A 16,422-nucleotide genomic window follows, 5' to 3' on the forward strand; every position below is an offset into this window, starting at 1 on the left:
TAGGTCAACGGTTTCAATTTTCCGACTGATAGTATAATCGCAAATATCCCGTTTAGGTTTGTATAGTTATCAAAAATATCAATAAAGATTCAGAAAAATGGATCAAAATGTTTAATATGTTACAAGAAATCAAATGCCTATCTTGAAACATGCTTTAACGCCGTTACCATAAAGTAAACATGTTTAGTCACACGTTCCATTAGAAAGACCATCTGGTGTCAACTTAATTTTCTTTGCATAAGATAATGAATTTCAACATATTAGAAAATATTCATTTTAATAGGCAAAATGCCAAATTAAAATTAATTGTTTTAATATAGAATGAGTCTAGCACACGCTTGGTTAATATCAAGAAGGAATGTTAATAAGACATGTACGTTTAATTGAAATATGGAGGCACTAGCAGCTGCAGCACCATGCAGTCGCGTGCCGCCTCTCTTCGGGATATCTTTACTGACAATATGTTTCAGAATATTTATTCTTTAAGAATCCTTTTCGTTAGCCAAAGCCCTCAGACAATCATTTACGATATGAACCTGATACAGAATCCTGTGTCAGTAATTTCTGGTCCCGTGAGAGTTTATGTTAGGAGGTCCAGAGCCGATGTTGTTTGTTTACCCTCGTGCCATAACTATTTAGATGACCACTACAGGTGTTTTAATGACCAGTCTTTGGCCGGAGTACCTCATTATCATCTGTCAATAAAACTAGACGAGGTCGAAAAACCTATAAACAATACCGGACGTATTTTGATGACTAACATTAACAGTTATTCTGTGTGATAAGAGAGCATTTCTTGATAAAAGCGGAAGTTCTTAGTCCAAACAATATCCAGGCGATATGTTATTATAGAATCTGTTTGTCCTACACTACACATAGTGAAGGTCTTGTGGGCAGTTCGGTGATTTACAGACTTATTGCAGCCTGTATGATGTTCTGTGGAATATGTGTATCAACAACATAAACTCGCTTACATGACCTTTGTACTTGTTTCTATGATACAAAGCAATACAATACAAAAATAGCTTCGTTGGTCGTTGGGGGACTCGCTTTCTCTCAAATTTTGACAATAGAACAAGTCACGGTAACTTTGTAACAAAATTGTAATATGCAATTATGTACCTGTAATTGCATAATATGTATCCGTGTGTTACGTGTACCAGGACATTCTGTTGTAATCTTAGTGGTATTTAAAGGTTTGAAATAATGTTTCAATGTCGTTAGCGTTACAACAATGAAAAGCGATAAATGGTTGTTTCCATCTTTTGTTGGGGAATAGTTAAAAGTCGTGTAAGGTCCGGTATTTCCATTGCCTTTATATAGATCATTGTTACACAAGAAAAACGTGCGTTATCTATATAGATACGTTTTTAAAGTCTCTGCAATACTTTTATCACTAAACATGTCTGAGCCGAACGTCTGGCTAAAATTGAATGTTATCTTTTCTCTATAATGTGGTTTTATGCCGAACGTTTTTAGGTAAAATCAAAATTTGGCGATATGTACACTGAAGCAAGTGACCCTAATGTAAGATCTGTTGCGTATCTTTTGGCTTTAATATAGTAAATAAGAAAACTAAATATATTTTATTCTTAGTGATTAATGTTGTATTGTCTTTCTGTCTTCTACAGATTGGGCCAGCACAGGGAAAGTTCTCACAAGAATGCGCTACACAACTCGACCACTGTCCGCAAGGTAAGATACTCAGCTTAACGTATTCCCCCCTGGAGACACATTTGAACTCGTCTAATTATTAAGTTGGATCAGTTCATCATTAAATTCCAGCAGTGGATAAGTAATGAAATTTAAATAATATTTATCCATCATTCAACAATATATAAAATAATGAATATACGGGTTTAAAACAAAACAGATTTGGACTGCATTGCGTATATTTTATGACTTGTAGCCCAACAATGTGAACATTTGATGATTAGTGGTTTTAAACAATGAAATGTTTCTCGGATTTTGGTTTACTTGCCACACTTAGAAAAAAACATATTACTAACAAAAGCTTACACAGTTTGACCTTTTCCTATTCCAAATTCTTGCTGCTTGCCTCTTCACATTGTGAATATCTGCCTTAGTGTTATGATGATTATGGTCAGTTTGTTCGGAGAAAGCATTTTATTGATGGCGTGAAGCCGTCATTTATTATTGTTAATGTGTTGTGACACATAGAAATGATGGCATCGTAATAAACATGTAAATCACGTAATATTCAAATCACATTCCCCGAATTGGCTGCTGATATTCGATGTCTAAGCGGCCATGTTGTTAGTTATCCAGTTATAAATGGAAATGTGACAATGCCAAGTCTACCGTGATATGCATTTGAGACAAAATTGCACTTTTATCCTTCGTATCAAATAAAACAAAAACTAGATATTTTATTTCCGACATTTGAAACTGGATACTCATCATAGATCGAGAGCGTTTAATCTAGACAAGACGAATAAATGTAAATTCTCCATTTTGCTTTCCAATGTCCGTGGTTGTGACAAACGGTCGCCCTGAAACCAGATCTACATATAACATCAACGTATTCATAACTTGGATGAGAAATTATGGCACCACGGGTTTAGGTAGAGTGACAGAATTTATCAGACGGCTGCTCGGGATGGCTGTAAGCCGTGATTATTATGGTAATGATCTGAGGCAGAGGACGACTGTCAAATCACTCTGGTTAATGTGATATCTATAGTATAAATAATGAGAGAACGGGGTAGGAAGGGATGTCTAACACAAGCCTAGACATTTTATGTTCAGATCCTCGGCCGCACGCTATTTCGCAGACGAGATTAAAGATTATACCTCAATGTTCAGTTTGTAATATATTACCGATAAATATGTAATGTGATGTTTTGATTAAATTGCGATGTAGACGGAACTTTTCGTCTTCATTGGAAAGATTACTTATTTATTTTCTGGTTTGTAACGAAAAGATTACATACTAATTTCCAGGTTACCATGACAACGTGGATCATGAAATTCCTACAGATGAACGTTAATCTTCATTATTAGAGCACTGCCTTGTACAGTTTCGAGTATAAAATGCTTTTTTGTAGATCATACACAATACATATAGCTGATATAACTATACATACTACACATATATCACATGCATCATACATATTAAACAATAAAGTCATTCACTTCCCGGTTTCCCTTCTGAGTCAGAAAATTATTTTATAATGAGCTCCCCATTAGCCGTGTAGTATTTCTATAATTAACATTGATGTAAAATGAGGTTTTTAATCAAAAACGATTTTATATAATCCAGACACTGATATTGACTGGAGCCTCGTTCGTGATTTAGTTTTAATTTGATAAATGCCACGTGGTATTGCTGACTATTATTTAAAATTGATTTACGATGAATTTTTGGTTGATGATGTTTTCCAATTTGTTTTATCAGATACACAAAGAAATACAAAGAAAAAGACAAACGTCATTTTAATTACTCATTAGGGAAAAAAGAAGATATTTGGTTATCATCAAACAATGAAAATCATAAACATATACGTACTTTTATCCATATAATCATATTTATTCTTGTTACAAAAATAGTAAATTGGAGTCGAAATCGAGATCAAATTAGACTTAAGATATTAATTCTAATACCGTTATAGGTGTTCACATTACTGACTGCAACACAGCTAATTCACAACACACGATGAATATTTTGTTCTATACTCGAAGATATTTCTTCACGAATCCTTACTAATCCCTCACGTGCGCGCGTGCATTACATATCATGAGTACAATACACACTACGCGTAATACACGGGATATAATGTAGATGAAAGTAAGCAATGCACGTATATTTCCATTGATGTGAAACAAAACATATGATAGACGGTGCCTACCTACAGAACAGGATTTAGGTACCTAAGAGGCACTTAGACCAATTACTCGAGACATGGGCTTCTGCCAAAATGAGGATCATACCAGTACTACGCGAGCTATACAACACCAAACATTTATTGTTACTTACATACCAGAAATGTACAATGATTCCCAAATATTTGGGGATTTATAACTAGACTGGCATGGTACAACTTACATAATGTTACTTATTGTTTTTCTTTAGTATTGTACTAACTTTCTTGTACCTCTCTTACATATTTGATATGTAATTTAACAAAATGAACAAAGAATTATGCATGTCTGCCATGTCATTTCGGCCAATCAAGATTAATACTCGATTTTGCTGCATCAATTATAGAATTAGCTGCAATCAGCTTACTACTAGTGGTACCTTACAAGAGGTAACAGATAGTAAATATGGGAATATGAAAGAAACCAAAATGATAAAACTAACTTTCTCTCACCAATGTAGTTTATATAAGTCTAATGTGAAAATGGTATCATTGAAGAGGTATGAGGTATTTTAGGTGACTAGAAAGATCTGACTAACACACTGTACCTAACTCACATTAACCTGACGACATACATTTTAGGCGGTACAAAGCCGTATTAATTGTAATATTATACTTAATCTGATACCAACCCGCATCCCCGATAAAAAGCCTTGTCCACACTCTCAACACTAAGTTTTGTCAACTTGTTTTAATGCATGGTAACTTCATAAGTCAGTATTTATCAAATAGTCGTTGACCAAATCTCATAGTAGTGTTTAAAAAAAATGCAAAACTGAAACAGGTTTATCAGAACAATCTCCAAAAAATAGTCATTGCTATGCTTTTTAAAAGAAAGATTTCAATTGATGATTGACAAGGCCGAGATAAAATGTCCATGTCTATCACATAGTCATTGTTACAACCCGGTTGTGATGTAGGTAAGAAACCGGATTCTTTTTATAGTTATGTACCAAAAAACTAAACATGGTTATCTGTACTCAAGGGTCATGCGGTGTCATCCTTTCTCCCATTGTGTACATCCCTGGGTTCATACGGGGTCAGCCCCGGTTTCGTGGTCTGTATCCCGGGTTCCGCCTCGTTTTTATTATGTGAAGATATGCGGGATAAGCTCCCAGGAAGAGTAGAATTACACAACCTTGATCAAGCAAAGCAAAGGCGGCAGCCGACGAACGTTAACTGGTTTTGAAAAGATATTCATAATAATATTTCTGTTTCTGTTTCTCTTACTTTCTGTATACCAGATTGAGTACTGCAAAAACGAGTGCTTATCTTGATTCAACGAAATGACATCCACGAATCATTTTCACGATTTTTATTGTTCAAGTGCTACAGAAACGAAAACAAATTGTTTACTCATGTGTGTTTACTTTCATACCTGACAAACTGTGCTTTACAAACATATGTGAACACGAATACATGTATCAGATCCTCGTTCTGAAAATATCTAAATGAAAAATCACAATGCCATTAAGAATGGTTTATAAACATTTCCAATGCTTTCTCGTTATGCATTCAAAGACTAAAACTGCTATCTGACTCCAGCTACCGTGATACATCGACTCTCGCGAGACTTTGCTTAGATCGACAGACCAATTTCCGGTCCCATGATTACCCGTTCGGCACGTAATATATGTGTATTCTTGGACCCAGCATTCATTGCTAGTTTGATTGAGCGGAAATGGATATGCCACAATTTCATTATTTGGTCAAACTTGATAAATGTTCGGAAAATGTCAATAACCTTCTACGGTAGATCCAAAGACAGCTTGGGGCTGCCGATGATTCTCTGGAATCGAGTCAAAAGATCACGTGTAGTCGGACACTATTTCCTTGGGACTAACCGAACGATTAGACATCATATCTTCGTACGGATCACGGGATTCAGACCTGTTGTTGCATGAACTGTCAACTTCCTATCAACAAACAAATCAAAATTACACAATTTATTTCACATTACAGAAAATTCAAAGTCTATCGTCAGTCATGGTTTGACTTGTACTGTTTTACAGACATGATTAAAATGATAGAAATGCAGATAAAGAGCTCATTGTACTTTGAGAGTTGCATGACACGAGATATTAATCAGTTCAAAAAGAAATGAAAGGCTTCGGTTACTTTTGGATTCTTGAAATCTAAAAGCTAGAGTATACCAAGCGCCAGACTGGCTTGGCAACGCAGATGCAGCAACATAAACTGAAAATATACGAGCACATTGCAGGGTTTCCGAGGCATGTATCGATCTACGGTTCCATGTTCCTTAATACGGCACGCGGTGCTTCCTTACATACGCTTGATGATTCTAGAAAGAGGGTTATACATGTATCCCTACTCATACAGACAATATGGATTCTAATTGGGGTCTGGTGATTCTAGAACAAGGAAACCATACTATATTCGGCGGTCGTAATGACATAGACTCGAGATGTGTATCTATCGAGATCCCGTCTTAACTCAACCTCAAATTTATCACTTTATCTCAAGTTTATCAACTTTGTCTCAAATTTATCAACTTTATCTCAAATTTATCACTTTATCTCAAATTTATTACTTTATCACGAATTACCTCTCGTGAGTAAAACATTCTATTTTCGCCTCTTGGCTGTTTAAATCCACGTGACCTGCTATGTCATGTTTCTAAATTTATGATAGTTGTTATAGTTGTACATGTTGAAAATTAATAGTTGTTATAGTTATACATGTTGAAAATTAATTTTAAATTTCTTTCCTAAATCTTTATGATGCTTTCCATCGTTTTGCGGTTTAAAAACAAAATTGATACTAAAGCTGTCTCTCTTGTTTTAATTTCAATAGCCCTAATGATAATACTGTAGAAATGTTTAGAATCGATTTTTCTGCCGATCCCATCTCCAATTAGTGTTTAAAAGAATCGCGTAACAGATACTTCATCTAGTGTTTTACCCATCTACTTAAAGCAGTCTTTTTTCTCCCTGTGACGTTAGTAATTTTCCAACCGATCTTTGAGTACCATTTCACTCTCATATTGCATAACAGCTTGGTGTCGGAATTAAAAATGAATGTTGATTTCTTCTACGTATAAAAACACTGCTGCGTCCGAATAAATAACAACAAGATAAAACCGTCTTTTAAAATTTAATACAGATGAAAATTCAGATTGATCTGCCTAAACGATTGTAAGGCATCTTCCAAATAAATTTAATATGAAACAAGACTGGACTACACAAGATCGATTGCAATCCTTCGATAAATCGTTAGGACTAAACATGAACCAAACCTTAAACTGGAAATATAAAATATAATTAGAGCAGTTATTTACGCAAGGCTCAGCCTAGAGCTTTCATAACAGTGGTATAATCTGAACGCAAAGACGAATATTGAGGTGGTTCAAGACACTAGGAAAGTCTTAATGCAGGCAAAGAAAGAAAATAATGCATTCTTGGTCACGTTCAACAATCATATCACAGGAATGAACTTTTCGTCATACACGCAGTGAAGCACATGTTGCAAGATAAGAACTTTACAAGAATAAAATAACATAAATATCACTTTATATAAGAAATGATATGCAAATCAATATAACATACAGAAAAAAACCGAATAATAATTTATAGTAGTAGAAAACATTGTTTTAAATAATGAAGACGAACGTTGAAAATTAAACATTTTCGTCTGCCATTTAATAATTTGATAGTATTTTTTCTTACTTTTAGTAAGAATGCGCCATACAGTATTATCGTTAACGTAAGCTGACTGATACATGAAGCTACACAAGCTTTTGTATACTTTGTATCGTTGGTTGCCTGGTGTGGAATTGGCAGGCGTGAGAAATGGCAAGTGTTGGAGAGCAATCGTCACTGGGAATCTCCTGGAATAGTACTCGGTGACGAATAGTGTTGACCAGAAACAAACATACAAAATCAATATCCAGTAGGCTTTGTAGCATCCAGCTACTCGGCAAACATACCAGAGTTGCAGCTACTGTCAACTGGTCTTATCTTCATATAGATCCCTAGGGAGCCTGTCTGATGTAGCAATCTCTGTGAGGAGGGTCACAGGGGTAGGTTACCGTAGATGGTACTGACAAGGAATTAATGATTAATGTTTTTGTGTGAGATTTACCAAATATACTAGTTCATAATCAATTAATACGGTAGAAAAAAAGTTATCAAAGACAGTCAAGTACACATTTTGTTTTTCTTAAAACAATGGTTAATGTTATTGCAATAAATGTTGATATTGGAAGGGGAATCCGATAAGGTGGATTTAAATACACAGATATGAAAGCAACAAATATTTCGAAATTTATTGCACCTTTTTGCTTTGACTACCTCTGTGGTTTAGGAATGAAGTACACCATCTATATTAAAAATGTAATTTTGAAATGCTGTCTCAAATTGCAACACGAATAATGCGAACACTAAACAATAGGTTATACGTGTGGATTCAATACGCTGTTTGGAAGCTACTGGAGACCCTAACAGAGTGATTTCAGTAAAAAATATAATGCTTCCTTTCAGGGGTAGTTAATGCATGACTAGTTCGAATTTCAATGGGAAAACGAGAAAAATCATTTCGTTTTGAAGCGTTAACACTGATCTGTATATTTGACGAAAATGAGACAGATAAGAAATCATTTAAGCCAGTGTAACCGACATCTGATACACAGTCACTCTCTCAGATGCATGGAACTCATGGTATCCTATATTTCCTACTGGAATCCTATCGCTGGGACAATCGTTTTACGGATATTACAATATACATCGCAAAACACACACAGACGAAAGAAGCAGGGTAGTGTTACTACAAAGATTTGACAATGACAACAAAAACAATAAATTCTTCAGGTTATACATTGTTCATCAAAAAAGAAATGTAAACAAAGATAATCTCGATATGATATTGTGTTCTGGAAAACAAATGATTCTTGGCGGCTGGGTCATGACGACCCACACGTTTAGAATACAAAATTCTTCGAATGTCTGGAGCTGATTATATCAAAGGTTTTAAAATGTATTGATAAACAGTCATAAGCCAAAGTCTATACAGAAGTGTTCGGGTAAAGCGTACTATTCTAGAACTTTTAAAACAAATACATACAAAAACGGACACTTTAAAGTGTATTTAAAATGTATTATTTAATAACTTGTAAACAGAAGCATACTAAACTGACGAGTTAAAGTCACATGTGTGTATACCAGCGTGTATTTATGCATTAAGATAAAATTGAAGACGAGTGCAGTGCATTCTGTACTTAACCCACTAACTTTACGTTTTGTAAGGAAAACTTTTTACACATTATTTGATTCAAACGTATACAAACAGAACAAACTATATTTTCATTTACGGCGCAATATAATCGAAACGATGACGCATTGTTTATATAATTCAAATTTTAAAGAAACGTGTATTGTCTATCTTTCTATTGTTATTACACCAGAAACTACAATACAGTATCCCTGTAAGGCCATGTCTATAAGACTACAATGCATGCCACTAGTCCATAACCCGCCATTGCTGCCTGTGGTCGACCAGGACGTTAGAATTACCCCTAGAATCCATTCATTTCGAAATAATAAGACCAATCACTATTGGCCTGCCGAGGACCAATTATTCTTCCGAGTACTGTTGAGCTGCATATCTGTCCTCCACATACTTCCAATGGAGAATCAAGAGTAGGACTCGCGGTGGGCTCTCGGAGGACGCACGGCATCGGTGCAATTCGATTTTTCTCTATCAGATCAACACTGTAATTGGATTAGAGTATAGGGCAAGATTATGACCGTTCCACTATCAGCGCATTAAGGATTCATTAAAATCAGAAGCACTAAGGAACTCGATATGAAAGAAATGTAGTTGACTATTGGTGATTGTTCTCATTAAGAACGGGGATCAATCTTACGTATCTGATGTTCATTGATTGATAGACGCCATTTATCTTTATTTACATACAACATGAGTTTATCATAATCTTATGAACGCAAAAAATGAAAAAGGCATTTGATACGGTCGTGAAACATTCTTTTAATGATTTATGCAATGAAATAACTTCATCGAGCACTCTCATTAAGAAATATTTAATAACAGGTCGAACTCTATGAAGAACATTCTTAACTTAGTAGAATACTCTTTTGATCAAATAAGTTTGATATTTAATGATACTTATTTGTGATAATATTTCGACCTGTCATAATGCATCGTTTTCATTAATATATATATATATTTGTCTGCCTAAAGTGCTTCAGTCACGTGATATTCAATGCAACGTATATGAGGAGCTTTATTAATGTTTGTAAAGTATCCTTGAGGTTGAAAAAACATAGCGCTTTTTGAAACCCCAAAAGTTGATAACTTTCGAAATATGTCTGGAACTTTCAATGTGAGATCATGTGGAGAGCCGGAACTCTCTGCAGGAAGAAGGAACTTCAACTAATTTTCATTTCTAAAAATAGTAATCGGTCGTTTTAAACACATAAAATCTGGTTGGTAAAGTGAGGAATCCCCCGAGACCAGACCTTCTCGACGGGGCAAATCCGTGGATCGATAGACCAGACCTAGAGCTGGAAGACAAATGATCTAATGCTTCCAAAGATTGATCTAACATGGAATAATGATTTATTCATGATATAAAAAATGCCCCTCAGGGGCCTCAGATCAAAGCAGCTTGATGGAACTGCTTTGTTACAATCAGAAACAAAAGTGGGATGTATTGGGAGGAATGCTACATATATCACTGCCAGGCTCTATCTGTTATGCGGTCTGGGTACAGAACCTAGTCCATGGCGCTCTTTCCATTAGTAGTTCGTTTCCACTAACTAAGTTTTTTTTAAAGATTGTCTTGCTTCATTCTGAAGTAAAACCCAATGGAAACAGAGCATTTACTTTTATGCATGCGCACACACAATCTTCATAATTGAAAGAGCTATCTTATACATGTTTTCATATTCAATAATGATTTGAATTGATTTGGATTAACAATAATGACAAAATAAATGACAAATAAAGTAAACACCGAGGAGCATAATTACATTATGATTTAGTCTTAGATTAAAACGTAATACTTTTACATGGTCATGTGGCTCCGGATGCTAAGCGATGATAAAACAGAGCGTACAAAAATCAAACATACCAGATTATTTGATTCCAAAATGTATCATAGAAATAAAACTATGTTAATGTTTAGTATTGATATCTAAAGCGATCGATCTAATCCATGATTATCGATCATATCTTACAGGACACGAGATGGCGCCCTGCCCGGAGGAAGCGGGATCATTTAAATGTAAACAGTGCTCGGACGCTACTTTCCAGCCAGACAGAAATGTGTGGGGTGACAAGTGTCGTCTTAGGTACAGTTCTTTGGCTTCAACAATATAAAAGTATTGCTGTTCATTGTTATTTTTTTTATTGAAAGAACATAAGTTTTGTGTGATTTAAGTGTTATTCATTTTGTTAATTCCGTGTATGCAATTAGTAAAATAACATCTTTCCTAGGTGAATACCAAACTATAACTTTGCGTTTTGTGTCGTCTGCTACAGAAAAGTTTGTAATTCCCGCCCAAACATGACCTATAAGGACTATGGAAGTACCATTAGGGATGCTGATTGCAAGTGCAGTCCGGGCTTTCACTTCGAAAATATAGACCAACGCGCATGCGTACCAAACAAAGTCTGCGATAAAGGATATGGGCAAGGCGATTACGGTACATATTTCACATCCTAACATACATACATTATATTGAATTTTAACATTTGACTTTGTATTCAGTGGTATATTGAAATGTTTAGATAGTTATTAGACCAGTTTTAAAAATATTGATTATCTGTTTGCATTTCGTGTCAAAACTCGTATTGTATCTCTAATGTGATACGTTGCAATTCCATACTTATTACATACACATGTTTGTATCATGTATATCAATTAAAATTTAATTAATCAAAAGTTTGAAGGTGAAATCGACCTTTCAAACTGTTGCATAAACAAGTAACGTCGTGTACTGAAATATTATACAAATATTGACATAGAACTCGTTACTTCCCTCCATTAATTATTCTTAGATACGAAATCGATATCATAATCCATCGTTTCTCTATCACAGGAAAATGTGAAAAATGCATCGACATAAACATGTACTCGGACAAAAAGGATAAAATCCAAAGATGTCAACCCTTAACAAAGTAAGTAGCAATTGTTCTGTTAACACAATGACGTATTATTGCTCCATATGTACATTGTCATGTCTTTGTATTGTTAGAATTAGTAAATGTTATATTTTATAACAATTGGCTGTGTTTGGAATCAAGGTACATGTATAATGCCTTTGCAACAGCAAATGTGAACATCTATATCTAAATGCAGTTTTGGTATTGCATCCTTAGAGCATTGTGAAATGAGATGTTTCAAGCCAGTAACTCGAAATCCAAAAACATTGAGCTGTGTTTTGTTTAAAGACGAGTTGCTATTGATCAGTTATTCTATTCATGAGGACCAGGCTCGGTTATGTCATAATGACTTTCTACCAGGAGAAATACATCTCGAAATTTCCAGCAAATGTCGGTATTGAAAATAAATGTTTCATCGAACACAGTTTGTTACGCAATGGGAATAGTTGACAAGCGGTAGTGGAAAATCGAATTTGACTACGAACATTGGCCGCCTAAAGTGTATATATCCAAAGCTGGTAGATGGGATGTACATAGCGCAGTGTTCGACGGGTGACTCTAGGGCATACAGACACTACTTCCCAAAAAGGCAACATTAAAATCGATTTTCCTTTCATTTTTTAAACGTGGCTGTTCAGTATTAAATGTGCTCCACCGTATTTCGAAGGAGCTCGTATAAAAGATTGATTTAGTTCTTCGCCGTGAATACATATTAGAGCTGCAATATCGGCTCTTCGCTACTAGGTGCAGTAATTATGAGCACAGTAAAAAGTCATATGATTAGAAACGAAAATGTGTTTATAGTCAGAAATCTGGGTATCGTAATCTAATGTTGTGATTATTTTTTAAAGCGCATATTGAAAGAACATTATTCACGTCATGAAAACAGGGGTCAACATGTTCCCTTTCAAAATCAAGACACTACAAAACGTCACAAGACAATGATACATTGCATTTCGTTGCTAGGCGATAGAATTACTGAAGTACGTAGTATCACAAAGTTAAAAAAGACAAAGTATTACGCTACCAAATAACAAAATACTTTCAGTATTATAACGTAAGCCAGCGTCGCATTTCATACTCAAGTAAAGAAACAGTTTTAGCGTAACAACAAAGTGTCAGATTCCTACAACACCAAAGTAGTGCCTTCATCCAAACATTATTTACCGTACCATTTAACCCAGGAGGTCCTGTACATGCGTCACACCTGCCCATTTCACAGTTTTTCCTTTTCTTGTTAATTACCTTATCACAAACATTTGCTCTATCTGGCCAAACACCCCAGCTTGTCGGCACCTATGTTGTATATTCGCCACCTTCTATAAATAACGATTTGTTTCACATCCTCTGGAATCTTTTATCACTTGGAAAGAGTCTGCTATCTGTCTCCATCAGACTCATGTCCATCTCCCCAACAGCAACAACAGAAACACGTTGTTCAATCTCGACAAAAAATGCATATTTCACAACTTTCAAATATATATCATGTTGTACATTGGAAAGTATAGGGAGATATTCAAGGGATCGGTATCAAATGTAGATTTATTACGTACTAAGAGGTTCACTTGGATGCTTTCGAATCCGTCTTACTGTCCATTCTGATTCTGACATACGTGCATTCTCTAGTCCATCTTCACATTTATCGCTTGTCTCTCGCCAGTAATGTATGTGATCAGTTTCTGAATCTCCAGTTAACTTTCCATTTTTTCTCCCTCCATTTTATCTGTGTTTTCGTTCTCAACTTTCCCGTTTTGTAGAGATATCGTGTTGAGATTGGTTCAGGTTTTATTCTGTATCTTCAGAACATTTCCATTATATCAACAGATAGTTACAACTTGTACAAAAGTGATAAGAGTTTATGCAATAGTGACGAAAACGTGAAGTGATATGTAACAGCCATGGAATTCGGTATATCCATTCAGTTCTGATCTTTCGTGTTATCTAAGTTAACAACTAATAGGCAATCCACTCATACAGGATAATTTTTAGCAATCATTTTACATAAGTTACATCATAAGTTTTATTGTAGTGTGCAAACATAGATTTAGTTCTGATCCCATTATAGCGTAACAAACAATAGATAGGAAAACTAAACATTTTGTTTACCTAGAATTCTTCCTTAAATTATGCACTTGAAAATGATAGGGTTTTCCATTATTCCCACTGAATGTTGGGAATTTCAATAAAACAAATTTGATACTTTTTCTTGATAAATGGGATTTTACATTGAATGTTTCTATACTTGACAGTTGTGAAAAGGACAGTCGCTGTACGAAAACGAAGAGCAATGGAACATTCGATAACATATGTGGGATCAACAGGGTCAAAGGTGAGAACCACAACATACCGGATTTATAGGACAGTAGTAACTCCTCTATTGGCTGTCTGCAGGCAACATGTATTTAATTGTTTCTAAGAACTGAGAAGTGGCTTATTAGTAAATTAAAGTGTTATTTTATAACAAAATTCAATCCAATATTTCAAAAATACAAATATTGCTGTTAAATATTTTTGCCTTAACGATCTTGCACACTGTGAGATAACTGTGCCATATTTGTTAAATCATTTTATTATTATCGTATGAGTTTTATATTGAATTTGATGAAAACAATTATATGAGATTGATATATAAGTATATATCAACCATATCATTCCGCTTCCTCTTCCGAAAGCCATTTTAATCAATTCTTATGGAAACCGTTGTTTTGTTTCATTCTTTAGAAGCAATTTAATATGTTTGGGAGACAACGTTTGAAAAAATTACCACAATAAAAGCGGAAACTAGATGATATTATCTAAGGTAACACTTTCATATGTGCGCATTTTTTGGATTGGAACGCTAAATCCTTTAAATCGTGGTGAGATCTATACTTAGACAGTTCCAAAGGTTAGGTTTGAAATTGAATGAGAGAGTATTCTATCATCGCCTCAGTGTTCACTTAATGTACACATCTAATGTGCTTCACATCTGGTTACTGCTGAAACAAGAGTTTTACCAAACATCCACTTAACAACACACATGTTTCTCCCTTTCGGATCTTTAATTGAGCTGTGTATATTCCCCAAGCTCTTGAATTCAGCAAGACTCGATGAAAGAGAAGTTATGCAGTTTGAAGCGAAAACTAATCAATGATTTTAGCTTTGAGAGTTGAAGAAGATGTTTGTTTTTTTAACTTCATCGTTACTTCAAGATTATTGAGCAATTTACTCTGCTGCGTTGCTATGGCAACCGTTTACGTTTTTTAACCAATGAGTGGTTTTGACAACTGTCAGTTGAAATGAGGGTATTGAAATCCTGCGAATAGGTCAATGGTGACAAATGTTCCTGGATAATCAAGTGTTACCATGCAATGTTTACGAAATTTCTAACGAATTACTTGAAGTGCTCGCATGCTTAAGGCACATTATTATGAGTTTGTTTCATTTTATCACATCTGTGATAATATATTTTTTTGAATGATGATGTTTGTCTGAAGTTCAAAATATTTCATCATATTTTCTTCAAGATATACTCTGTTATATTTTTTAGATGTATATTGAATAATGTTTATGATGTTTTCCTTTACTAACGCAGAATGAGAGGACTTCGTATTAAATGACTAATATTTGCAATAGCGCATTTGATATAACACAATTATTGCCTTCACTATTCAATTTTCAAAATAAGTCATATTCTGAAAATGGGTGATATTCTGAGTCAGGATTTACCGTTTACTTGAAAAAACTATATGTAACCCGTTTTTAAAACAGCGACTGGGCATATACGCTAAAAACGACATGACAAAGAAAGTGAATATATTTCACATACTTTGATGTTTCTTTTCCTTCAGATGTTTCTAAATGTGAGAACGCAACTGCCGACAATGCTCTGGCAGACGGTCACGGCCTTCTCAATACCACGGCAATCATCGGCCTTGTCGTCGGATCGGTTGTCCTCATCCTCTTCGTCGTCTGCATCTTCTTCTGTCTCCGACGTCGACGACAATCGCGGAATGTGGAGGATCCGTTAACAGAAGACCAGTTCAAAAAGTTAATGGAGAGGATAATTGAGAAATCGGATGAGGAGGAGGCTTATTGTAAAAAAGGTGAGGTGTTGGGAAATTTCTAAATATTGAATGAATACTGTAATCATGGGAATTTTCGGGTGGAGGATTTAGGCGAATTACTCCATGTGTAATGTTTCGACTCTGCTGCAAAATTTAATATGTGCATTTATCGCGAAATTCATAACATAGCGAAATGTTTACCAGAACTAATCGTTTTCAATTTTGAAATATCATTTAGTTGCTTAGAATATCACCTTACTCGCAAAGACAGCATTTGTCGAGTATTTTAAGCGTCATATTTTGTATTACTGAATCCCCTAAGAGTCATGAGTTTTTCGATTACGTCAGAAGAG

The 16,422-nt window shown here is 35.0% G+C and overlaps 1 protein-coding gene across 7 annotated transcripts in view; it reads left to right on the forward strand.

The window, feature by feature from the left end:
* LOC138319606 (uncharacterized) overlaps positions 1–16,422 on the forward strand; it is a 160,978-nt gene that overhangs the window by 137,532 nt on the left and 7,024 nt on the right. For 6 of the 7 annotated variants that reach the window (XM_069262768.1, XM_069262782.1, XM_069262756.1 and 3 more), the window contains exons 2-7: positions 1,632–1,695; positions 11,098–11,209; positions 11,400–11,563; positions 11,960–12,038; positions 14,273–14,352; positions 15,854–16,108. In XM_069262768.1, the coding sequence (XP_069118869.1) occupies positions 1,632–1,695; positions 11,098–11,209; positions 11,400–11,563; positions 11,960–12,038; positions 14,273–14,352; positions 15,854–16,108 (754 nt within the window). Of the gene's footprint in view, positions 1–1,450; positions 1,528–1,631; positions 1,696–11,097; positions 11,210–11,399; positions 11,564–11,959; positions 12,039–14,272; positions 14,353–15,853; positions 16,109–16,422 lie in introns of those variants that run through there. The other variant, XM_069262788.1, reaches the window with a different exon arrangement.

The sequence above is a fragment of the Argopecten irradians genome, chromosome 1 (assembly GCF_041381155.1).
Source record: "Argopecten irradians isolate NY chromosome 1, Ai_NY, whole genome shotgun sequence".
NCBI lineage: Eukaryota > Metazoa > Mollusca > Bivalvia > Pectinida > Pectinidae > Argopecten > Argopecten irradians.